The sequence below is a fragment of the Taudactylus pleione genome, unplaced genomic scaffold (genome assembly GCF_031769625.1).
Source record: "Taudactylus pleione unplaced genomic scaffold, aTauple2 ptg000707l, whole genome shotgun sequence".
Taxonomy (NCBI): domain Eukaryota; kingdom Metazoa; phylum Chordata; class Amphibia; order Anura; family Myobatrachidae; genus Taudactylus; species Taudactylus pleione.
Window position 1 is genome coordinate 16,037,658 of NW_028285109.1, and position 27,159 is coordinate 16,064,816.

General features: G+C 40.6%; 2 protein-coding genes across 2 annotated transcripts in view; both read right to left on the reverse strand.

Moving 5' to 3' along the window:
• The window catches only part of PLEKHD1 (pleckstrin homology and coiled-coil domain containing D1), a 45,460-nt gene extending 41,967 nt beyond the window's left edge, over window positions 1–3,493 (reverse strand). Inside the window, exons 1-3 of the mRNA XM_088456489.1 lie at window positions 2,726–3,493; window positions 2,467–2,560; window positions 329–418 (exon numbers count right to left, since the gene is read on the reverse strand). Of these exons, the coding sequence (XP_088312615.1) occupies window positions 329–418; window positions 2,467–2,560; window positions 2,726–2,874 (333 nt within the window). The 5' untranslated portion in view covers window positions 2,875–3,493. The remainder of the gene's footprint in view (window positions 1–328; window positions 419–2,466; window positions 2,561–2,725) is intronic.
• An 8,168-nt stretch (window positions 3,494–11,661) lies between these two features.
• SLC39A9 (solute carrier family 39 member 9) overlaps window positions 11,662–27,159 on the reverse strand; it is a 43,413-nt gene continuing 27,915 nt past the window's right edge. The window contains exons 7-8 of the mRNA XM_088456573.1: window positions 16,992–17,126; window positions 11,662–14,104 (exon numbers count right to left, since the gene is read on the reverse strand). Of these exons, the coding sequence (XP_088312699.1) occupies window positions 13,874–14,104; window positions 16,992–17,126 (366 nt within the window). The 3' untranslated portion in view covers window positions 11,662–13,873. The remainder of the gene's footprint in view (window positions 14,105–16,991; window positions 17,127–27,159) is intronic.

Genomic DNA, 27,159 nt, shown 5'->3' on the forward strand with positions numbered 1-27,159 from the left:
GGCAAGTAGATTACTTGTATAATTCTCCGCCGGGATCCTAGGACATTTAGCATAAGGGCTTTTCAGGCAATAGTTAGATTGCTCATAGTAAAGCTGAGAATGTTCTGTTCATGTTTGTGAACCCAACAATCCTTCTGTCTAGCCTCACAGAGGTTACTTAGTTTCAACCCAGCTACATTGGGGTCACTACCTTTCTGCTTGTGTGTTCTCAGCGCGGATGATTGCTGAAAATAAGACTGCAGTACAATGACCGGAAACATCGGCGAGGTACCTAATACCAGAAACCACTATAGTGGGGGTAAATGATCAAACTGGGCTAAATACATACATGGAAATCTTCATGCGAGATCTTAATGGCATAAGGCATACCAGGCTCTTCTTTAGCATCTACCCGGCAGCCACCAAGTGGTATCACTCCCTGAGGAAAGGCCACGTTAAACATGAGAAATAAGTTGCAGACATTTAATATGAAAAAATAATTATTCTGAGACAGTTTAATGTTTTGTGTGGCCCTCTGGAAAGCTACAGATTTATTCTAAATTATTTAATAACAGTGACCTCAAAAGTAAAAGATGACAGTGTTTCTCAAACTTGATTCTCATGGAACCTTAACAGTGCATGATTTCAAGGTATCCTCAGGAATAATCAGTAGCACCTGTAGAACTATTGTGTTAGTCAATTAACACACCTGTGCTCCAGCTACATGATCTGGAAAACATGCACTGTAAGGGTTCCATGAGGACCGGATTTGATAAACACTGGCTTAGATAAAAGAAAACAAAGAAACAAGTGAAAAAATAAAGTAATAGCATTATACAGGATGCGGTCAAAATCCCGACGTACAGGGATGCTGGTGCTTAGAACACCGGCACCGGCATTCTGGCACTTGTCAGAATCCCGCCCGCAGGCTCTCCGAAGTTAAATAGCGGGTTTAGGGGGATGGTTAGGCACTAATAGGGGAGGGTTAGGTTTAGGGTGCGGGGAGGGGAAGGTTAGGTTTAGGCTAGAGGTTCCCAAACGCGATCCCCAAAGCTCCCCAACAGTTCAGAGTTTAGTGGTATCCATGGTTGAGCAGAGGTGGTTAAATCAAATTGACTGAGGTACTAATTAAGTCACTTGTGCTCAACCATGGATATCTCTACAACCTGAACTATTGGGGTGCCTTGGAGACTGCGTTTGGGAACCTCTGGTTTAGGTGATAGGGGGGGAGGTTAGGGTTAGGTACCGGGGAGGGAGAGTTAGGGGTAGGGAGAGAGTTAGGATACTGACCAGCAAGTGTATGTATTCTAACCCGGTCGGGATGCCTGGCGTCGGGATTTTCACCGCCGGCACCCTGTACCCAACCCCACTATGCATAGTAATCATCCTTGCATAACTCAGGTAACTGTAATCCTAATGTGAACTGATATTTACTTAGTGATAAACAGAGGCTAGAATTGCACGTAAACATTACAACTATAAACACCTACAGAATAAAGTCAACATTTTATTTATAAAATAAATTATGTTAGTTGATCTAACATAATTTATTTATGTACTAAGCCTTGTAGAGTGATAAAGTGCAGAGAGATAAAGGCCCCTATTTAACAACGATGCATAACCCCTTTAGTTCTCGCTACAGGAATTATGCCACCCTTTCTGGATTTACCAAACAGCGGTAATCTAAGATTACCGCTGTTTGTCACAGCATTGCTCTCACCATCTTTTAGATAGCGAGCTCGAAGCGGTCCCCATTGCCGGCAATGGAGACCCAGAGGTGGCTTTCCGGCTTCAGTGAAGCCTTGCAGGCACTGTCGGGTGCCCGTGTCATGCACATTATACCGGCGCTGGCAGCGTTAGGCTGCCAGCATCCCAGTGGAGGACCTCGCAGAGGAGGAGGACCTCGCCGGAGGGGTAAGTATTGGTAAATACAAGTGGATTTTTTTGTTAGTATCACAGTCATACTAAACGAAAAATTCTGCTGGTGTTTACCATTGTTGTTAAATAGGGGCCAAAGTACGAACCAATCAGCTCCTCTCATGTTACAGACTGTGCTTGAAAAATGATGGTTAGGAGCTGAGTGACTGGTAGTTTATCACTCTTCAATTTATCACTTTCCAGAACTTCGTACATCTGCCCCACAGCCTGTAACATGAGTTAGGAGCTGATTGATTGGTACTTTAACTCTCTCCACTTTATCACTTTCCAGGGCTTAGTACGTCTCCCCCTCTGACTTTTGCATGCTCTGGGCAGAGCTAGGTATGATCAGCACTGTTGGGACTAGAGCTCCTAGGGTTAGATGGCTGAAGATCTTAGGAGTTGCTGTTAAACATTAGCCAAGATTTGCCTGTCTTTGTAGTAGGCATTATTCTCCAAATCTCAGAAACGGAGTATCCTCAAATAACATTTTCAGATCACTATTATTAACCATGAGATTTCTGGTTGTGGTGGTGGATATGAATATTTTGACAGCTGCGTAAAACTCACCTTGGGGTGTATATTAAAATATCTATTGCTCTCAAAGTTTCTCTTTTCATTCTCTGCATAATAAAGCAAAAAGCTGTCCTTTATTATAAAGAACCTGTAAAGAGTAAAAATGTGCATTTTACTGATCCTGGCATGGTAAATTATTAGGGATTTATATATTATATGATACTGTAGACAACAATCAGATTCTGCTAACAAACCGCTGTAATAGACGTATTGGGTTATCATGGAAAACACTGTATCCAGCAACTTCTCTTACCTCTTGGACCATTTCGCTGATTGCCTTCCAAAGGGTCTTTTCCACAGCACCCCCTGCAACTGCACCTTGGTTCTAATGTCCAGATTATCTGTGTCTGTCTGCTCCATAGATGGAGAGGGGGAAACGGAGCTTGATTTGGATGTGAACATCTTATTCCAGGCGTGGTCCTAACAGATGCTGCCAGCCGGATGCGATGGCCTGACAGTGAGGGGTAAGATGAGACCGGCACAGAGGGAAGGGGAGGAATACAAATAATATATAAAAGCACTGGGAAAAGGACAGGAGGAAGAGATGAAAGAAGGGAAACACAAAGGCTGGAAGCATAAGGGTGTTACTGTAAGAGAACAATCACTGGAATAGACTGGAGAGAGGAGAGCGGTGGCTAGAATAGAGCAATGGGAAGGTTCTACTCCAATCAATATCTGCTCTGCTGAGTCAATACATGCCTCAGTAATGAAAGTTCATGGCCATCTCTGATCATTTGTCTAATGACACATAAAGGCAGGAGCGAGCAGCCAGCTGGGAGGGGCGCACTCAGTTTTGGCACTGCAATCTACAGCTCTAAAGCACAGTGGTTGCTACATGCAAGTTTCCTCTTGATTGCTTGTCCAGACCTCCAGCATCCTTTCAGTCGTCTTCTTTGCACACTATGAAATAGACTGCTTATCTCCTGTTTTCTCACCAGGGTCCATTCACAAGAATTGTAAAGCAGCAGCCTTCAAATCTTACTATGACTTGCCTCTCCCAGGCTGCAGAGGGCAAGGGAACAGTATGCTGGGGATAGTCACTGAGCACACTATTTCCTTCAGCAGACACAATACTTCATTTAGAGACGTACCTAAAGTTTATTGGAGCTTGCTTCTGTAATCGGAGATGCTATTGCAGCACAGGGCACAGAAGTTATTTTCTATTTTGTTTCCTGCATAGTTTGTGTGTGCAGAGGGATTATAAAATGTCTAAACAAAAAAACAAGTTATACAGCAATTTGGATTTGCCCTGAGAATACAATAACCGAAACCTTAAGTCAAGTTTGGAAAGTAGGAAAAGGGCAGCCAATCAACTGCAGGCACTCTATGAGATGCTAATTTTAATCAATTTTAAAATTTTCAGCAATTTTTATTGATTTTAAAAAGGGGTACAGAAAAGAAAAGAGAGAGGAAAGGTAAACAAGCTAAAGAAAAGACAAACATCTAAAGTAAACATCAACTTGACATGGAATGACACAAATAGATGCAAAACATGCAGACAGGGAAGTGGAGGAATAAATATTGTACATAGGGTTGGAGATACCACTTTACAACTCTGCACATTAACAATTCAACATGGAAATAGGCATAACCGCTCAGGGGTGTGGATAATCTAACAATCTATACATGGTATATTTATGCCAAGTAAACCCCTATCTGAGCAGAGGTGAGGGAGAAGTGGGAGTAGGGCCCCCAAGATTTCCACCTGAAAGCTGCATTTCAATATGATTCAAATGGGATGTAGTTAGGTGACCGGCAGACTGAATGCCTCCGGTCTAAAAGTCCGGCACAGGTCTTAAGATAGGAGTCGAAATACCGACGCCTATCTTAATCCTTACACCGGAATCCATCTAACTGGAATCCCGAACGAGTTAAGTCCGTTCAGTGTAGCCGTTAGCCGCAGGGAGGGGTTAGGTTTAGGCACCCCTGGGGGGACTTAGGGTTAGCCCTTAGATGTCTTAGAATCTGTTTCCATTCCCTCAGCAAATTTTCATGTCATGAGCCTGGCTCTCTTGATCCCAAACCTTAATTCCTCTTAACTGGTGCATTGCACATGAAATCAGCAATGCTATTTCACAAAAAGCCATACCAAGAAAAAAAGCTATACCACAGAACATCCCCCACAAATCAGTATTTCTCATTATTGGCAAGGCTAAAACTGGCCAACATCAAACAGAGCAACCTTCCTGTCAGCACCATCACATAACTAGTAAAGGGATCCGGCGTATGCCAGGTCACTGCAGTATGCCCACTGCTCCGCACTTCCCCCTTCCTGATACAGAGCAGTCTTCTAAGGTCTGTCCTGTTGCTCATACCCCCGCTCCCGCTGTGCTTGCCTGTTGGAGACGGGAAATTATTTAGGAGATTATTATATAGATGTTCACCTTTAGGGTAAACTCTGTCATAACAACATCCCAGTTATTCATGGCAAATTCATTCTAACTTTATTAGATCAATATTAAAAATAACCAAGATATTCTATAACCATTACCGCATACCACTGTACACATTACTATAAAGAAACAGATCTGGTCTTATTAATCAAAACAGAGTATTACTATGGCCAATTGCAGGAAGTTTCAATAACAGCATATTGAATTTGTGCTTCTAATACTTTGTTGTTTTTAATCTCTAATTGGGATATGGGATATCTGTTCAGTTGGAGGCTAAGCCACCTAGACACCCCGAGTACCCTTTGCTAGGCTTCCTAGAGCGCATGGATTTATCTCCAAAGTATACACCAGCTTCATAATACTTAGAGATTTAACATCATTAATTCTAGTGGAACAATGGACAGCATTAGTTCCTGACAAAGTGAATGATAATTAGGAATTCCATTGCTGCACACCTTGTGCTGCTAACTAATTTAGCTTGTTATTGTACTTCAGGCATATTTGCTCTGTGTGCTCGTCTTCGGGCCAGATTCACTACGGAACGCAATTCTGCTTATACGCAGGCACCGCAGTTGCTAATATCAGAGTTGCTATTTAACTGCTTGCATTCACATTGCGAACGCAGTCATACATAAGGACGCCCACTTCTCCTTACTCACATCCGTATACTAGGGCAACATAGAAAAACAATCGTTAACATCGGACCCATATACACACTTGCACAAGTCCTGACCTCACTCAGAAATTGGTAACATCCACACACGTTGTCAGTGCTTCGGCTGATTATGGAACGCAACAATTGCTGGAGTGCATATTAACAACTGTGTTCCGTAGTGAATCAGGCCCTTAGACCACACAGAGCAATTTATGCCAAATACATACTTTTGTAGATACTATAGTCCTGATGTACACTATAGCACCCAATGAGGCTGATTCTGTAAAGCAAAAAAGAGCAAGTAACTGTGCACCTGGACAAACCATGTTGCACTGCAAGGAGTACAAAAACATTTATTGTTTTGCAAGCATGGTAAACACTGGCTGCTTTTGCATGTAGCCCACAACTGCTAGACCACTTTATTTTTGCACTTCAATTTAGACTTGAGTTTGGACACGTTAATACCAGCATAATAGAAAAGTTTAGCTGCTGGGTTTGGGTTGGGCAATCCTATATTAGGATGCCTTACTCCCCACTACAGACACTGAGGAAATATATTTACTGAAGATTGGTTTTGCAAACCAGACGATTCTCAGCAGCTATGCATGATGTAAAAGGGCAATAGTAATACATGCACAATCAGGCTCATTTTGTGTGTATTACTATTTCTTTTTTAAATCCAGCACTTAAAGCCAAAGATTCTCAGTGACTTTGAAAAAACGATCTTTAGTAAATATATCCCCTAAGACTGCACTATAAAGAAGAATTTAACTTCAGTGTCGTCCACACTCTGGTACAGGATAACATAGACGTGGACAAAAATGTTGGTACCCTTACAGCTTAATAAAACATTGCTCATTCCTCCCAAAATGTGATTAAATAAAAGCTACTGTCTCGTGTATACCTGCATGCTTTTGCTAGGTCATAGAATAAAGCAAAGAAACTGAAGAGATAAAAAATTGCTTATTCATCGAAAATATTCTAAAATGGCCTGGACAGATTTGTTGGTACCACTTAAGCTGGGTACACAACCAACAGATATCTGCAGATCGAGTGACCTGCAGATGATTATTGTTCATACACACTGAACAAACATCTGTCATTGGCCGCGGGTCCCACAGGCATGGGGGCACATTGCGCCCCTCTCCCCGTGGCCTCTGTTGCGAGTGGTCAGCTGACCGTCTGTACACACCGCACGATGAACCGATATATTGAGCATCGGCTGTGTAGCACACCCGACGCGATATGTCTGAACGATGTCGTACACAGACATATCGCTGATACACACTGGCTCAATATATCTGCCAGTGTGTGCCCAGCATTAGAAAAGATAAGTTTATTATAGTAATATTTCAAACTAATTGCTTTCTTGAATTAGCATCACACGTCTTTGATGATATTAAAAAGAACCTCTATATTCCCCTGCCTGTACCTTCTAAAATCCTTCCTATAAATCTCGAAGGATGACGCTAATTTGCGTACACAGTCATACAGTAAATAAAGACTTAGACCTGGAATCTGTGGTTCCAAAGCACAAGTGTTATTCAAGTAAAAGTTCAGACAGTTACACACAATTGATCCAGACACAATTTAGGCGCAAAAGGAATTATAAAGACCCAAGTACAGTATACATACACAGCGCTTCCGGACCAGATGTTAGGCATCAGCAAGAAACCCCTCAGTCAGCATTCAGCAAGAAGACTAAAGACCCAGTGTTGGAGCACACATATTTATACCCCCCCAGAATAGACAGGACAATAGAGAAGTTTGCTGCTGATGTCATTGGTTCCCAGGGGAGAAGCATCTGTTACAAAGCATTTAACAGGCTGGTTCAAATAGACTCTCCCTGCCTCTAACAGCTGGGTGTCTTTCCCTTCCAGCCCCCTGTAACATCCTAACAGTTGTTCATGAAATATACATTTTATTGCTTGTAGCCTCTGCGATCCATAACTCGAGAATGCATGATGCGACCTCCCCACCGATAACATCGGAATAGTGTAAAAAGAGTATGCATCAGTACAAAACCAAACACGACTTGTTTAGCATGTATAAAACCTTAGTTATCAAATATCTCTATTTCACAGCGTTTATATTAACTGAATAAACTTAAATCTTATATCTTAAAGCTAATGGAACCTTGTAAGTGAATATGTAATGTGTGAGTGTACGGGGTTTGATATGAAGATGCTAGTTAACTGGGGACAGATGCGTGCGCATTTAGCTACTAAACGGTATTTCCATTCGGGGTCTTAAGCATAATGTGTGTATGTGAAATGGTGAAAGATGCAATCGCATGATGCTAATAATTGTGCATTCGCTACTGGGCGTCATGTTAGCAGCTCAATTGTGCGTAATGTGCAGTGTGTATGCATGAGATTCCATCTATGATGGACTTAACATATATATATATATATATATATATATATATACATACACATATATACATACACACATATACATACACACACATATCATTCCTCACTCACAGTTTCAGACGACTGCAATGCAAATGTGACTTCCAGCTGTGAAACTAAACCATCCTGTCTGGGTATGAAACTAAAACCTGTTTGGATTCAGACAAATCCAATTGTGTAGATCAATGCCTGGATTATATTACAATTGCCAACAGGGATTCCCAATTTGTATGTAAGTCACTCACAGTTTCTGGTGCATTGTCTATTCTATTTAGATTATCAAAAACATTGCCATCTGTTCTTAGCTCGTGAGTTGTAGCTTAAAGTGACGCTGGTCGCAAAATGGCGTCTTGCAGATTCTTGTTTCTAAAATTGAGTCTAGCTGCCATTCGCAAGATGGCATCGCGCACGCTTCAATTTTAAACTGATCTTGTCTCAGCCAATTATCCAGCTTTGGCATCTTCTAATCAGACATTCAACCTATGTAAATGGAGAAAAGAAATGACTGTTTGGCATCATCGTGCGTACTACACTGAACCTGGACCAGAGAAAACACAGGAGAAAGTGGTCTTAGGAGATCAGAAAGAAAATTATAGACAAGCATGTTAAAGGTATAGGCTATAAGAACATATCCAAGCAGCTTGACTCTTCTGTGACTACAGTTGCAAATATTAAGTAGTTGAAAGTCCATGGGACTGTAGCCAAAATAAATACAAGTTGGACTTCAAAGTCAAGGTACGTCTGTCTGACAGTGGGCTCCATTGAAGAAGACCAAGGAGGACTTCACTTCTGATAAATCATAAAGCCAGACTGGAATTTGCTAAATAAATTATAATATTTATATATAAATAACTGTAAGACAAACTTTTTTCTTTTTCCAGGTGCTTATTAACTGATAGCCCTGGGTGTGGTCCTGTCTCTTTAAGGCAGGACCCAGTTTTCTGTTTAAAATGTATGCAAGCTTGAGGCCAAGATGGCAGATCAAGTTCATTTATCTGAGAATCAGTGTAGGGACTGGCTAGATGGGAATGACCGTGAAGCGGTGGCCAGCTTAACAAATTATTGCAATATTTTGGAACCAACATTCCCTATGTTCAAAGGAGTTGCAGCTTGAAAAGCATGTGAGTGCCGAGTTTGTATGATATTTTTTTTTTCATATATATATATATATATATATATATATATATATATATATATACACACACACACACACACACACACACATATATATACACACAGGCATTGTGCCTTGTCCAAATATTGCATATGGGAGAATGTCCTTGGACAGGGTAAACTCTGTGAAGAAATTAAGCCTCAAAGAAAAGAGCACCTTACCTTCTGTGACACATGGAGGGGGCTCGGTTATGTTATAGTGCTGCTTTGCTGGGTCTGAAAGGGGCTACCTTAAATCTGTACAGGGCACAATGAAATCCCAAGATCTATCAAGGTATGGAGTGAAACATACTGCCTAGGCCTGATATCTGGTTTTCATTCTGAGATATATCAAGTCTCATCTTCTCATTTTCTATGGCTATCGTTACGGTCTACGTACCATCATAAAATCACGCCCAACCGGAAGTAAATCCATCACAAGTCTATATCCAGAAAGACAGAGTACTAGCAAACCGGCACTTTACAGTATATACAGTAATTTTATCCTCATAGTGAAAAATATAACTGCCAGGCTACATGGCCATGCAGCAGCCATATGACATTTGTACTTATTATGACACATTCTTTTCATGCCATACCCTGAGCAGTGTGTAAATGCATACATAATAATCATTCTAATTGGAAAAAAATATTCAGCTATAAAAGGTGTTAACTTTCCCAATTTATTTGTGAACGGCATTACTGCCTATTTCATAACATTGCCTAAAATCGTGATTCATCAGATAATAGTATATTGCAAAGATATATATATATATATATATATATATATATATAATTTATTTTCTTTGTACATCTTTAAATCTGCCTAAAAGCTCGGCACGTGTGTCTGACTCCTACAAATTAACTTTTCATGACGGGGTTCTCAAAATATATATATGTAGAATACAGGTCTTTGAAATGGCTCTCTGCATATCTATACAGGATTCCAGGTACCACTTGCAAAACATTTACAATTCCTACATTATCGCGAACATGAAATGACAACCGACTATATAACTGGAGAATCATGTACTGCTAGCACTAATGCCAAATTGCATCACTGTAAATTGAGGGCTATCCTTAAACTCTTACAGTAAAATGAGAAAGTCAGTGAATTGGAGAATATGCCTCAGAAAACAATTTATAAGCAGGTCAAACCCTGCGTTCTGTAGACCTGTGATTTATGTGGCACTTCAGATACTAGTTTAAAACGTACTGCTCTGGTAAGCCTGGGCTAAAGCAGGTGCAGGAGGGACCAACGCTGGAACATCGGCAGTGAAGATCCCGACAGGTAAGTATTTTCTATATTTACTAACCTAAAACCCTCCCTTAGGGGTGCCTAACTCTAACCTCGACCCCAAGTGCCTAAACCTAACCCCCCCTTCCCCACAGCCTAAAGCCAAGTCTCCCGGGGGGGTGCCTAACCTCCCCCCAGGGGTGCCTGACCCTAACCCCCCCTTCCCCTAGCCTAACCCTCCCGGGGCGTGCCTAACCCCATAACTCCATGTCCCCCCTGGGAGCCCCTTACCTAAACCTGCAGCTGTCCGCACCCACCACCGGGCTTACCTTAAATCTTTAAGCCGGGTGTCAGGTTCCCGGCGTAAGTAAAATGCCAGGAGTCAGGATTTCAACTTCTGTCATTAGACCCCTGCCGGCATTTCGACCGTCAGCTTCCTGAATGCATCCTGTGCAGGCTCTCTGTGGCTCTAGTTAATGCTCTTTAGAACAAAATGCTCTGCAATGAATATACTGTTCTCCTGTATAAATAGATCAGCAATCACTCCAGCTACTCTATCCCATTGCCTTGGGAAGTTTATCCATTAATATGAATAATTCAATTAACCTTAAATAGTTTATAATATTGTTATGGGAGCGATGTTCCTTTCACAACAATTCTTTCAATATTGAATAAAAAAAACCAAAACAGACAGTTGTTTCCCAGCAATCAGCAAATGACGGCTTTTTAACAGAAAAAGTAATTGTGCCCACCGCAAAAAGAATGGCTAAACTGGAAATAAAAGTAGTATTTACAAATATATATATATTAAAGTTTTGAGTGATCAGAATAAAATATACAGTGATTGAGGCAAGCCTGCTCGTCAGGGTTCTCGTCTGTAAACCTTTTAATAGGACCCTGAAAGCAGCTTCTCAGCCTGAAACAGATGATGACGGAATGCTTTGTAATCGTGTATCTACAATCTCCTCTCATACTAAGCAAGTATGCTGGAAACAGGCTAAGAAGGGGTTATTGCCATTCCTCCTGTGTTGATGGGCTATATTTAGAACGGACTACACTGGAGCAGTGAAGGTCCTTCGGATCATGATGCGTTAATAAAACACGAGTTATACAGCAGGAAAATCTTGTTTGTTTTTACATTTCATGGCGGTGCAAGGAGAATAAGGCCATGCTTTCCTCCAGTCATTACCTGCAATGTGCGCAGCCACACATTAATTGAATCTCCCCTTAATTCTGAGTCAAGCTATTAACTTTAAATAATTAGACCTCAAATTTCAGCTAACACACATACCTGATGTTTTCTCATCATCCCGTACCCAAAAAAGTAAATAAATGGTCTTTATTCAGATGATTTGATTTAACATTTAATCAATTAAAAGAACATACATAAAATGTATAGTTAAAAAAAAAAAATCAATTTACTTTTCACAATCAAAGTGAAAAAAAGAAATAAGGCAGTTAATGTTGGAATGATTTCATGTACGTAAAATATTGAGTTTCTGACTGGAAATAGCCAGCCCAATCCAAGGGAGTTTTACAACTTTCAAAGCACATTTGTCCTTCTAGATAGCAGCTCACAACAAGAGTTCACTTCCATCCTCAGGGCCCGAGTGACAAGCATCAGAAACAGCCAGTCAATATTGCACATTAGTAAGTCAATAGAATCCAGAAATGCAATGCACGCAGACAGAGACCATTTAAAGATGTCTTCTTTTACTTCATGCATTCTATTCCGGGTCCTGCTTTCGATGAGGTGAAACGCGTGTGACGCAGGCAGACAGAAGTACAGCATATCACAGGACACATCTTATACCCATGAACAGTTATAAAACAATAAAACTGCTATTTTGACAATCAAGATAGTTGATCAAAAGTAAAAATGGAGTAATTGTTAGGTCACAGAGCAGAAAAAGGATTGTGCCTGGAAACCACTATGACCAGATTAAGGCAGATAGTGATGTTATTAAAATGTACCTCTGAATTATCCATAGTGATGGCAGCCACTTCTTCAGCCTGTCAATTCATCAAACCTCAGGCTTCAGTGACTTGACAGGCTGCATAACACATCAGCTCAAAAAATGGCTGCTCCCACTGTGTTATCCATTTACTTCTAAAGACACTCTCAGGAAAAGAGCTGCAATCCTGTTTACTCAAATCACATGGCCTAATCGCATTTCATGGGCTCCCAGAGACCAGCCAAAGAGCTATTCAAACAAAAAAAATTAAGCAGATACATATACGGAATGTAGACACCGTTCTTTTTTGTTTGGATTAGTAACCAATACCCTTCCTGTTTGCATCCATCATTGGAACATAGGCCACATCGCAGTAACTGGGTGCCCATTCTGGAACAGATATGTTAGGAAACCAAATCAATTATAACAGCCATTGTATGAAAATCATGGGAAGAGCACAGCTGCAGTGCAAAATATCTGCCATAAAACAAAGCTAAATAATATCTGTCCTGAAAACACTATATTGTTCCTCGCAAGCAAACGGATATTGAATTTTGGCCAAGGCAGACAATGATCAAACACTGCACAGTTACAAGTCCATTATGGAGATGCTTAACTGGGAACATGTCAAAGCATCACTTTTATTTTCTGCACTTAAAACTGATCTTCAGAGTAACTGTAATGATACTAAAGTCCAGAGACTGATCAGACATGAGAACATTGGCACATAGAGAAATTGTAATAATCAGTCTACATCAGACGTGCTAAAGACAAGGTTACAGTTAATCTAACAAAATAATTAGTTGAGGTTTATTTTACATGATAACGACTGGAATAACACCAGCATTTTCTTTCCATCAGCTACCTACAAGACACGTTCCTACAAAAATTATAATCACAAAATTAGCAATGTATCAGTGAGTCCACTTCCAAAGTGAAGTGAAGTTGCTGCAGTAGCAATCTTATTTCACATGAATATATCTGTACATCAAGAGCTACTGATGTGCTGCAGCCAATTAGTTAATCTAGGCCATTAATCCTTTATATATACCTATATTCTAGTTGACAGCAGAACATAGCATGGAGGTGGCCGTAGCAAGCTACACTGAGCATGCTGGTAAGTCTTCACTTAGCAGCTGCATAAAGCTCACAGCTCTCCTGTAATAGTAGAAAGATATCTCTTAGTACCATCATGAAACCTCAAGCAGACAAAGAGGAATGCTAACTTGGTTATTGTGGGCACAGAGCTCCTCCAGTATAGCCAGAAGAGGGGGAAAAAAAAAGTTTACCCTTTTCCCAAATGTTGTCATTCTAATTTTCTGAATCCATAGTATCCTAAATAACAGCAAACCAATGATTTAACAAAAACAAAACAAAAAAAGCCCATAAAACATATGTACAGGTTGAAAGTCTGGCTGTCACTGAATTGTAAGACTATTAAAACCACCCCAGCAGGATATTCCAATTCCATCAAGTCCATTTCTGACAACACAAGACCTAACTTTAAGAGACACAGGCATTCTCATGAAAGTGTCCCTGGATGTGTCCAGTGTTATTAGTTTCTGAGCAAACAGATTTTGACTTCTTTCCACATTTCAGTGTTGATGTCCTATGGATAATACCAGAGGTATTAAACAGCCCATAACCAAGGCCACCACCTCTGTGCGGCTCAGTCCTTTAGCAGCACCCGAGTCTGCCTTGTGGTTGTGTCCCATCCCACCGACTTCTGGGAGTACATGGACTGTGGCTACATAAAGGAATGTCCCCGCAGAGAAAAGCATTGCGATGCCAGTGGCATTGACCTCCGAGAGCGCTTCCTTACTGCTCTGTGGGTGAAGACAAAGAAAACTATAAGTATTGCTCATATACACACATATATATATATATATATATATATATCAATATAATAATCTATTTCAAGACCAGATCCCTGACAGAAAAGATCTAGAAGAAATCACATGCAATACAAACACAGACAGTGTAGTATGTTATAGCAACTTAGTATCAACATGTACTTCAAAACGCTCTTATTTACTTATATGAATAATCTTTTCATTGGATCCTCCTTGTGGGCTCCTCCTCCTGATTGCATCTTAATTGAGTTTAATTACTCCTACAAATACACTGTTTTACTAAATGCACTAGAAAGGACAAACTGTTGAATTTTCCCAGCACACATGAACTTAAGGTTTGCTTGATGACTTGCGTGAATAGAGGTGGACCCTAACATAGGGTTATGTATCCAATTGCACCTAAGCCTTCAGGTGGCTGAACTTTACTGGTCTACAGAGGAGATCATTGCATCTCCCTGTGAGCGCACTCCCATTCCTTGTGTGAGGTAGGACTGCTGGTTACATGCTATGGAATTGATGATTTTACGTAAGGATAATCCATTTTTTTTACATTTTTTTATTAAACTGTTATGCTACGCAATGAATGACCTCCAGCCTTTTTTGTTGGGTGCTCTTGGTGCAAGGGTGTTTCTGCAGGACTTGAAAGACACGACTGAGGTGCATTTGTATGAATAACCCCATGTGAGGATCCAAGTCTATTTAGAGAAGCAAGTCAAGAAAACTTTAAGTAAGCATATATTAAGTGGTGTGATGTGAACAAAGAGTTTAGCCATACTACATTATTAGTACTTCCATTGGTTGCTCTGTCTGGTGCATTATGTATGAGGGTGTATTTGCAGTACCAATTAAACTCAATCAAGCTTCAATCAGGAGGAGAAGCCAACATAAATCTCACCAGGAAGATCCCACAAAGATTATTCAGATAAGTATTTAAACAAGAGTTCTGAAGTATGCATTTAGGGGTCAATTCAATTAGGAGTGAGTTGGGCCCTGGAAGCTTGCAATCCATTTTCACAGCAAATACCCCCTTGAACAGATAAAAAGGTATAAAAAAAAAAAATCTTTATTTTAAGGTAAAAATCTCAGGACACAGGGCAGAGCCTCTGGTTTAAATAGCATAATTTCTTTAAAAAGCTTAAAAAAAAAGAAAAGAAAAAAAAAAGGGGTGCAAATGATGTGAAACAGTTATATTGGATGTTACATTGAAACACTGAAAAACTAACTTTCCAGATATTTATTTGTACTCCCAAAAAGCTGGAAAGACTTCAACTTTCTGAAAAACACCTGCTCACTATTGCTTTTCCGCCATTACGAATAAAAAAAATCCATTTGACACCTTTTAACAACTTACCTGGTGATGTCGCATATGATGCAACCGCAGCCAGTAGTGCTTCAGCTGGCTAGGCTGCATCAAATGCGATCAAGCAGCCACGCTGTGTCCCCACGGCTTTAGAAAAGAAGATACGTTCTGCACAAATGCAGAATAAATCTCCTCTGACTCCCAGGAAGTGATGCAACAGTCTGTGACCACCTACATCACTTCGAGATTCGCACCCCAGAATGCCGTGCGAACATGTGCTGGGGATCACAGTATGAGGAGGGGAACTTGGTTCCTCGAAGCACTATTTGACTGATCTCTGCAAGTGCATAGACAAGCCGCAGCAGGGGGGACTGATCATCAGTCCTCCTAGGCACGCACCACCACGCCCTTGATTTGGGGGGAAGGGAGGGGATCTAGAATCAGTAGGGGTGGTTTAGTATAAAGAACTATGAGGCTGGAGTATGGAAAAGAGTATATATATATATATATATATATATATATATAAATAAATAAAAAAAAGACATTGCTCAGATCAGAGAGTAGAGGGGGGGGGGGGGGTTGGGGGAATTGCAAAATCCAGGTATTTATTTGTTTTTACAGGGGTTTATAAAATTGTTTTTTTTTTACTAAAAGGGGGTGTAAGGGTGTACTATTATAAGGATTTAGGACCACTGGGGGTCTATTGCCAAGGGGTAGTGGAAGGTTATTTTATAATTGGGGCCTATGGACACGAGGAAGGTGGTGGAGATATTTAAAAAAATACTTTAATCTTTATTAAATTATAAAAAAAAAACAAGATTTTTTTTTTTGGGGAAAAAAATAAATTAACAGTTAAGTGGTTAGGAACCTACAGTACTTTCCTTATAGTTGCTGAATGTCTTCTATATGATTTTGCGATCCCTTAGCATATTCTATAACACTGAAGCTTTGTTATTGTTAGAACATAATTAACTATCAGCGCCCGCTTGGGGTTTGTAATAATATTATTAAAATAATGATTTTTTTTTTATTGAAGATATATTTTAATTTCAAATTATATGTATATTATATGTATACCATATTTCTTATCAAGGTAGATATACCCGATTGTGGAGAACAATCGTTCCTCACCATTCTAAATTTATTGGGAGTGATGAAAGTAGAGGCCCAGTCATCCTCTGCAGCTTCATAAGGCTTGTCCCATGCCGTAAGAGGCAGTAGAGCAAAGCACAGAGGAAAGTGCCAACTCTACAGAAGTGACACCATTCATTCAATTTTGGAGAAGAACTGTAAAACCAGTGTAACCTGTTCCTTGCCATTTTCCTTGGAAGAGTTGGGCTTAATTCTGTGTATCACTCTGTAGGGGTCTGTGTGTGTACATATGTATCACTGTGAGCACTTACACTTTGCTCTGCAAAGCACTTTAACCTGTGCATCAATGTAATTAAATCATATAGATTTCATGCCAAACAGCCTCTTGATTATAATTAATTTGCTAAATTTACACACACACACACACACACACACACACACACACACACACACACACACTTGTCTAACCTGGCTTAGTCCCACGTACGTCAGCATTGACAGGACAGGAGCAGCCAGAGCAAATACAAGTAAATGCTTCCGTATGCGGTTACGCTCCAGCCCGGCATGCATTAGGAAAGACACCAGGCCGAATGCTGCAGGAGCCTGTAAGAGAATAAAAAAACAAATGTTGCTTTTATGTCCCAATACATAATAGGATATAAATATAACTTGGATTATTAGGTCACACTTACTGTTAAATTAAGTGTCCTATTTTTATTTATTGCAACAACAGTTAAGGTGCACACACACTCGATTTTTTTAACGATTATCGATAAACTATATCATCGTTCAAAAAATCGTTCACTTTCCAAGTTAAAACGATGAACGATTATGGTTTGTAGTTTGTAGTTCAGTCAGACTGACCAACTCAACGATTTTCATTAAGGGAATATGCAAAAATCGTTTGTAGTTAAAAAAATCGTTCATTACATTTAGTAAATGAACGATTTTAGTACACGATTTTCGTTAATTTTTCCCTTGAAAAAATTTACGAAAATCGTTTAATAAAATCGTTCATTTACAAAATCGTTGTGTGTGTGTATGCAGCTTTAGTCTTTCCATTACTGGCACAGAAGATGCACTGCTAAAAATGGGTGGTCCTCCCACATTAGGCATTTATTGTTAAGACCTAACTCCAGCTAACTTGGAGAATAGCAGTGGTTCGACAATCTGGGAAAGCTCGCCCTCCTGACTTCCCTGTAACAGCTCATTCTCCAGCCACGGTGAGCAGAGCAATTCTGCATCAGAGCCTCTGACACATAAGGGCATACCTCATGTCCAAAGAATTGACTGGAGCGCTGTGGGTGGGGGATTTCACAAATAGTGGGAAAGCCTACCACTGCCATTCTACTAGGTTGGTGGTAGAAGGTTTAACCAGTGATCGCGCTGAGTGGCATAATATGTGGGTCCCTACACTTTAAAAAAAATAATAAAATGTTTATGCTTTGGAGCTCTCCATATGCTTCTAAGACCTCCCCACATGCCACCACACATCCCCACATACCCCTAGAATGCCCATCTGATACCCTCAACAGCATCAGACCTTTCCACATGCCCCTTAATTGCATGTTTAATGACGCCATGATCCTGTGATATGACTTGTCTGTGCACAAAACTCGTAGTGAAAAAGACATTAGGTAATAAGAGGCATATTTATCAAAGAAAGTGTGTAGTATATCCCAGAAAACCACCGTTTTCGGAGGTGGTACGTAGAACAATATTCTGGGTTACTCACCGTAGAATCAATTCCTCTGAGTCCATCTGGGAATCACTGATGCTGGGATATGAGGGAGGGGCCGAGAAGTAGGCACTAAAAAAAATTGACTCCCCCTCCCTTATATATCCTCTCCTTTATCTAGCTCTCCAGTTATCGGACTAGCAAAGCCAAAAGGAGAAGAATAAGAGATGAACCTAAGAATCCATCACACATATCAGGGAAGGAACTCAGTGATTCCCAGATGGACTCAGAGGAATTGATTCTACGATGAGTAACCCAGAATCTTGTTTCCTCTTTCATCCAATCTTGGAAGCACTGACGCTGGGACTTCCCCAAGCAAGCCTTAAGAGGGAGGGGGATTACGCACATGCAATGCTGTACGCAAAACCTTGCAAACAAAACTTGCATCTTTAGCCACAAATGTGTGGAACCAATAAAATGTGGTAAATGTGTGCACTGAGGACCAGGTGGCCGCCCTGCAAAACTGTTCAATGGAGGCACCCTGCCTAGCTGCCCAAGAAGCACTCACAGCCCAAGTCGAATTTGCGCGAATGGGATCAGGTACTCAATCGCCTAAGGCTATATAGGCCTGCTTGATAGCGGAAGTAATCCAACGAGCAATAGATTGCTTAGAAGCTGGCCAGCCTCTTTTATGGACGTCATAAAGTACTAACAGGCTGTCTGTCTTACGCAAGGCAGAAGTCCTATCCACATATATTCTGAGTGCTCGTACCACATCCAGAAACCGGACAGGACTCTCTGGATCAGATGAATGTAATACTGGAACCACAATCTCCTGATTAGGTGAAATCTTGAAATCACCTAAGGAAAAAAGGATGACCGAGTGCGGAGAACCGCTCAGTCCTTATGAAAATCAAAAGGGGAAAGCTAGCTGACAAAGCCGCCAACTCCGAAACTCTGCAAGCTAAGGCGATTGCCAAAAGAAAAGCTACTTTCCAAGTTAACCACCTTAATTCCACCTTCTCAAGTGGCTCAAAAGGAGCCCGCTGAAGAGCAGCCAAAACTAAATGAAGGTCCCAAGGCGGGACTGGTGAAATATAAGGGGGCTGGACATGCCATACTGCTTGCATGAAAGTTCTGACGCAATTCCTGAACATAAGGATTCCATCCTGAACCTTCTCACCATTACGTGCAGGTTGAGACTACTTATATTCAAAATGGGGCGAAAAGAACCATCTGGCTTTTTACCAGAAACAGATTTGAATAAAAACCTAGCCCCGGATAATGTATCGGAACAGGGACCACTACCCCTGAATCTAAAAAGGAAGAGAATTTCCCCCCTTAATGCCCCTCTTCTGAGCTGATCCCGAGGAAGAGGGCTTCTAAAAAAAACCCCGATGTGGACGGGGTCCCTCCAGATCCAATATGTAACCTCTGGAGAGGACTCCTCTGACCCAAAGGTCTGTGGTTGACCGAAACCAGGCCTCCCTGAAAGAGATCAGATGGACGCCTATATCAATGGGCTAGAAATCTTGCTGACACAAGTTATTGGAAGGATCTGTCACCCCTACGGGTGCCCGGGCGACGGGACCGCATGGCCATACGTCCTCTGAACGGATCTGCTCTCTGACCTCCTGTCGTGCCTCTGGTAGGTAGAGGCCGGGACCTACCAGAGTACCGAAAGGGCCGAAACCTAGAAAACCTACAGCGGAAAGTAAGAACTGGAAGAAACTGTCTTTTTCCGCCATTCACCTGAGCGATAATTCGTTCCAGCTCTTGACCAAACAGAGTAAAGGGAACTCCCTCCAAAATTTTCTTGAAATCACTATCCGCTTGCCAAGAACGTAACCACAACGTTCTTCTGGCCGAAACAGATAAGGTTGATATACCTACCAGAAGAGAAACAGTGTCTAAAGACGCATGACTCACATAAATTGAAGTCTGTTTCAGGTTGTCCACCAGGGTAAGGATATCCGAAGAATCTGCACCTGACTGAATAGCTTCTGCTAATTGGTCTGACCAGGTTTCCATGACCTTGGTATTCCAGGCCCCTGCCAACAACACCGGACACAGGGTAGTACCTGTTAAAGAGAACAAGGATTTGAGCAGATGCTCACACTTAAGATCCGTAGCATCCTTCAGTGTGGCGGCAGTAACCATTGGATGAACCATAGACTTTGCTAAATGGGCAATCAGTGCATCCACTGCTGGAGGTACCTCCCATGGAGCCATATATTTCTCAGCAAAAGGATAAGTAAAACTTAAATCCTCCTGGAAGCTTAACACGTTTATCTGACTTAGCCCAGGATTCCCCCCGCACATCAGAAAAATGCATAAAATAAAGAAAATTCAAAACATGTTTTTTTAAACGCTGCAGAAGCTGCTTCATCATAGGGTTCCTCGTTTTCAATTTTCAAAGACTGGCGAATGGATAAGCTCAGTAACACCCATACTAACGGGAGAACTGTCTTCCCAACTAGAATGGCCTATCCATCTGAATAGATATCTCTCTATTCACTGGGGTGCTAGCTAACTTAGGGGAAGGAATCTATGATGGTGGAACCTGTTGCATAGGTATAGAGGCTGATGCACTAACATTAGCCTGGCCAGGAACTATAGCTCCTTAGCCAGATCTGCAATGGACTGAGCCATAACCTTTGCCCGTACCGGTAACACCTCCTCTGACGGAGCGTCCATAAATAAGCATAGCACGGGCATCTTAACCTCAAAAGTCGACACACAGGGCTCCCTGCATTCTACTCCCCTGAGGGAGCTTGGCTGCACATATAAAACATGTATAATGTAATACAGCACCCTGCTTATGCTTGGGAGGTTGGTCCTCCTTTGCAGGCTGTTACCACCAACGGCAACTCAAAAAAAAGAACAAAAAAGAAAATATATATTTTTTAAATAAAACAAAAAAGAAATTAATATAAATTAACTAATCTAATGAAACAAATAAGCAAACAACAAAAAAAACTATAGAATAAAGGAGGGGTGAAGGTAGCGCTCGTATTTAGAGATCCTAAAAGGATGGCTGCGTCTAGAGGAAAAAGAATAGGGGCTCACCTTCCTAATAGCCTATGTAGAATAAAAAGAATCCTCTGGCGCCTCCTATAGGCCCCGTAAAAACAAATAATGCAGAATCAAGTATATAGAATATATAAAAATAATGTGATTTATTGGATAGATAAAAATACACTAGTGATCATATTAAAATGGACGTACTGACTTACAACATTTAACAAAGAAAAACAAAACAAACATGCAAGTATATGAAGGAGATAGACACGCTATTGAGCGTATTACTCTATTCTCCTATATTGATCTAATATGGTGGTGAATTACTAATTCTCCTTTGATGGGGGATTCCCCTTGTGGATATAATTCCAAATCAATAGGTAGGTGAATCACCATATGTGGGGAAATGTCTCCAAATAAAATCCAATGCAAAGTATAGTCAGTAGGATGGTTTGCCGGCAAACTTAAGGGTACCTTATACACTGCAGATGTACACCCAGGTCCCCCTCCACTGTCGTCAACGCGTTTCGCCTGTAGTTAGGCTTCCTCAGGATGGTATGTGGCTCTCACTCCTACTGCCTTATATACTCTGCTTCCTGTCCCGCCATGCTGAGTGTACTTCCGGTCCGCACAGCGTCATCGTCACTTCCGCTTGACCGCTCTCCACTCACTTCCGGTTGGCGGAGTCCGGGTCCTAATGTCACTTCCGTTGTATTCCGAGATGCGGCGATCACCTGCTTTGTTCTCATCTGGCATCGTCACATCCTGTAAGGGATTGCCAGAAGATGGGATGGCCGCGCATGATCGCTACCTGTCCATCTTTTCAGTTCATCCTATATGGTTGATAGCGCTGTAACTTTCATTCGCTCCTTTTCATAAAGGGGCCCATATCTCGTTATTGGTGAGGCCATAATAGTCATTAACCAATATATGTATTGGTCCAGAAATAATATATAATTAAAAAGGGGAATATTTAAATATGTACAAAGACTACATAAAACATATACAAACAACAAACATGACAAACTAACATTCAATAAAAATTAAAATAGTTATCTATCAGGGCAATATATCATTTCTGGAAGGAGCAAGGGAATGGGATACCAAATGATCTCCATAGCGATATTATAGCTAGATCTTTACATCTTCAAAAAGGGTGCTAACTCAAAATCAATGTTGAGGCCCTTGGGTTGTAATGTTCCTAATTCGAACATTATTCTGGTCTCTTCTTTTAGTAAATTATCATTGAGATTCCCTCCTCTCCATGGTACTGTTACTTGTTTTAACCCTACAAAAAATTATTTCGGGGATCGCTGTTATGTTTATCCTGAAAGTGTTTGGATACACTATGGTTCTCCTTATTATTCTTAATATTGTTTAGATGCTCATTTACACGTATAGATAACTTCCGTATCATCTTCCCTATGTATTGATATCCACAAGGGCATGATAATAAATAGATGATTCCTTTTGAATCACATGTCATTTTATGTTTGATCTTAAAGTCTTTTTTTGTGGTGTAGGATATAACATTCTGAATAGGTTTAGTAGTGTGGCTCTTGGGCTTTTTACATGCACTACATCTTCCACATTTATAGAATCCTGGGACATTCCCCTGTAGCCATGTATTGCTTTCTTCCTTTTCCTTATGGATGTGGCTCTTAAACAGAGTGTTTCTTATAGTTGGAGCCCTCCTATATATAATCCTTGGTAGAAATGGACTCAGTTCTTCATCTGCTTTCAGTACATGCCAGTGTTTTCTGAGAGACTTTTCTAGAAGTTTACTCTGTCCTGAAAAATCCGTAATGAACATAACATATTCTTCCTTAGTTGTCTGTTTTTTCTCTTTATATTGTAAAAGAGTATTTCTCTCTAGTTGGTGAACTTCTTCTCGGTCTTTCTCCAATTTCTCTCTGTCATAATTTTTGTCTTCGAATTGTTGGATGAGAAGTTTTGACTGTTCGTCCCAATCTTCTTTTCTCGAGCAATTTCTTCTTACTCTCTTTAATTGTCCTTTTGGGATGTTGGTTATCCATTTGCGATGATGGTTACTGTTAGCATTGAGGTAACTGTTGCAGTCCACCGGTTTTGAGAAAGTCTTAGTTTCAATATTGTTATTTTCAATGAAGATGGTGAGATCCAAGAAGTTGATATCCGTTTTACTGATTTCGCTGGTAAATTCTAAATTGTCATTGTTCTGATTGATGGTGGATATAAACTTTTCCAATAATGTTCTTTCTCCATCCCATATAATGATAATGTCATCAATATAACGTGCCCACAAAATAAGATTTTTATGGTAGATGTTATTCGTCCAGATTGCTTCCTTCTCCCACTTCGCCAGAAAAAGATTAGCATATGATGGCGCAAAAACAGTCCCCATCGCTGTTCCTCTTTTTTGAATATAAAATCTTTAGTTAAACCAAAAGAAGTTATGTGTGAGGATGAATAGTATTCCCTCCAAAATGTATTCAATTTGTTGTGCATTTAACTCTGAATCATCTTCTAGGATCTTCCTCACGTTTCTAAAGACTTTATCGTGTCCTATACACGTGTAGAGGGACTTGACATCACATGTAGCTAGAATATGACTCCTGCCACTCGATAGTCTGTATGATCTGATAGAAACGTGAGGAAGATCCTAGAAGATGATTCAGAGTTAAATGCACAACAAATTGAATACATTTTGGAGGGAATACTATTCATCCTCACGCAATTTCTTTTGGTTTAACTACAGATTTTATATTCAAAAGAGAGGAACAGCGATGGGGACTGTTTTTGCGCCATCATATGCTAATCTTTTTCTGGCGAAGTGGGAGAAGGAAGCAATCTGGACGAATAACATCTGCCATAAAAATCTTATTTTGTGGGCACGTTATATTGATGACATTACCATTATAGGAATTGAGAAAGAACATTATTGGAAAAGTTTATCTCCACCATCAATCAGAACAATGACAATTTAGAATTTACCAGCGAAATCAGTAAAACGGATATCAACTTCTTGGATCTCACCATCTTCATTGAAAATAACAATATTGAATCTAAGATTTCTCAAAACCGGTGGACTGCAACAGTTACCTCAATGCTAACAGTAACCATCATCGCAAATGGATAAGCAACATCCCAAAAGGACAATTAAAGAGAGTAAGAAGAAATTGCTCGAGAACAGAAGATTGGGACGAACAGTCAAAACTTCTCATCCAACAATTCGAAGACAAAAATTATGACAGAGAGAAATTGGAGAAAGACCGAGAAGAAGTTCACCAACTAGAGAGAAATACTCTTTTACAATATAAAGAGAAAAAACAGACAACTAAGGAAGAATATGTTATGTTCATTACGGATTTTTCAGGACAGAGTAAACTTCTAGAAAAGTCTCTCAGAAAACACTGGCATGTACTGAAAGCAGATGAAGAACTGAGTCCATTTCTACCAAGGATTATATATAGGAGGGCTCCAACTATAAGAAACACTCTGGTTAAGAGCCACATCCATAAGGAAAAGGAAGAAAGCAATGCATGGCTACAGGGGAATGTCCCAGGATTCTATAAATGTGGAAGATGTAGTGCATGTAAAAAGCCCAAGAGCCACACTACTAAACCTATTCAGAATGTTATATCCTACACCACAAAAAAATACTTTAAGATCAAATATAAAATGACATGTGATTCAAAAGGAATCATCTATTTATTATCATGCCCTTGTGGATATCAATACATAGGGAAGATGATACGGAAGTTATCTATACGTGTAAATGAGCAACTAAACAATATTAAGAATAATAAGGAGAACCATAGTGTATCCAAACATTTTCAGGATAAACATAACAGCGATCCCTCAAAATAATTTTTTGTAGGGTTAAAACAAGTAACAGTACCATGGAGAGGAGGGAATCTCAATGATAATTTACTAAAAGAAGAGACCAGGATAATGTTTGAATTAGGAACATTACAACCCAAGGGCCTCAACATTGATTTTGAGTTAGCACCCTTTTTGAAGATGTAAAGATCTAGCTATAATATCGCTATGGAGATCATTTGGTATCCCATTCCCTTTCTCCTTTCAGAAACGATATATATTGCCCTGATAGATAACTATTTTAATTTTTATTGAATGTTAGTTTGTCATGTTTGTTGTTTGTATATGTTTTATGTAGTCTTTGTACATATTTAAATATTCCCCTTTTTAATTATATATTATTTCTGGACCAATACATATATTGGTTAATGACTATTACGGCTTCACCAATAATGAGATATGGGCACCTTTATGAAAAGGAGCGAATGAAAGTTACAGCGCTATCAACCATATAGGATGACCTGAAAAGATGGGACAGGTAGCGATCATGTGCAGCCATCCCATCTCCTGGCAATCCCTTACAGGATATGACGATGCCAGATGAGAACAAAGCAGGTGATCGCCGCATCTCGGACTACAACGGAAGTCACGTTAGGACCCGGACTCCGCTGACCGGAAGTGAGTGGAGAGCAGTCAAGCGGAAAGCAGAAGTGACGATGACGCCGCGCGGACCGGAAGTACACTCAGCATGGCGGGACAGGAAGCAGAGTATATAAGGCAGTAGGAGTGAGAGCCACATACCATCCTGAGGAAGCCTAACTACAGGCGAAACGCGTTGACAGTGGAGGGGGACCTGTGTGTACATCTGCAGTGTATAAGGTACCCTTAAGTTTGCTGGCAAACCATCCTACTGACCATACTTTGTATTGGATTTTATTTGGCGACATTTCCCCACATATGGTGATTCACCTACCTATTGATTTGGAATTATATCCACAAGAGGAATCCCCCATCAAAGGAGAATTAGTAATTCACCACCATATTAGATCAATATAGGAGAATAGAGTAATACGCTCAATAGCGTGTCTATCTCCTTCATATACTTGCATGTTTGTTTTTTTTTTTTTTGTTAAATGTTGAAAGTCAGTACGTCCATTTTAATACGATCACTAGTGTATTTTATCTATCCAAAAAATCACATTATTTTTATATATTCTATATACTTGATTCTGCATTATTTGTTTTTACGGGGCCTATAGAAAGTGCCAGAGGATTCTTTTTATTCAACAAAAAAAACTAACCTAACTCCTCTACTCTAGCAATTTTAAAAGGCAAAGAGAAAAACAATTTCACTTTTCAGTTTGTACTATACCACACTCCCCAGCCTCCAGACTCATTAGCAGCAGGTGTCTTTACTTTTTTATTCAGTCCTCCAAGAAGTAGCAGGAAATCACCCGATCTGGAAGGAGCTCCCACAGGCTTTCTAGGAGTGTGGGCAAGAAGACATCCACCATTACCAGACAGGTAGAGCTTATTTCCCCTTCATGCTAGGGACCTGAAAGTGACGTGAGTGAGGGCGGAAGTGCAGTTCCATGCCCATTAGGGCACCTAGTTGTCCCCACCTAAAGAGGAAAAGTTATCCCCTCACGGGCTCGCTATTCTCGCCACATGGTTATATTCCCCCTCTATGCCCACTTGGATGGTAGGGAATGACGCTGAACACTGGCTGATGACGTCAGGGTCCTCTCAGAGAAGGGGATTTAGACATTGCCTTACCAGATGGTGCCTCTGTAATCCCTAGTAAGCACATTTTTTTTCCTTTAAACTACAGCACCTAGTATTCTCCAGGCCTTTACAGTGCCTCCTGTGCTCCCTTTAAAGAAAACCGAAGCTCACATAGAGTGAATCAGACCCTGCCCATGCACTTAGTTTGTCGTTTAGCTGCCCAGCATTAGTCTCCAAGTAAACTGTGGCAGCCGGTGACAGCTGCAGCCTCCTGGTAAACGGCTACTATGAGGGTATTTTATTAATATCCTAGGATCCCAGCACACCCATTGGTGCCCGGTGACCCTCTTCTGGGGCCCGGAGCGGGATGCAGCAGGGGGTGAGCAGATACTGACTATCAGCACTGTTCCT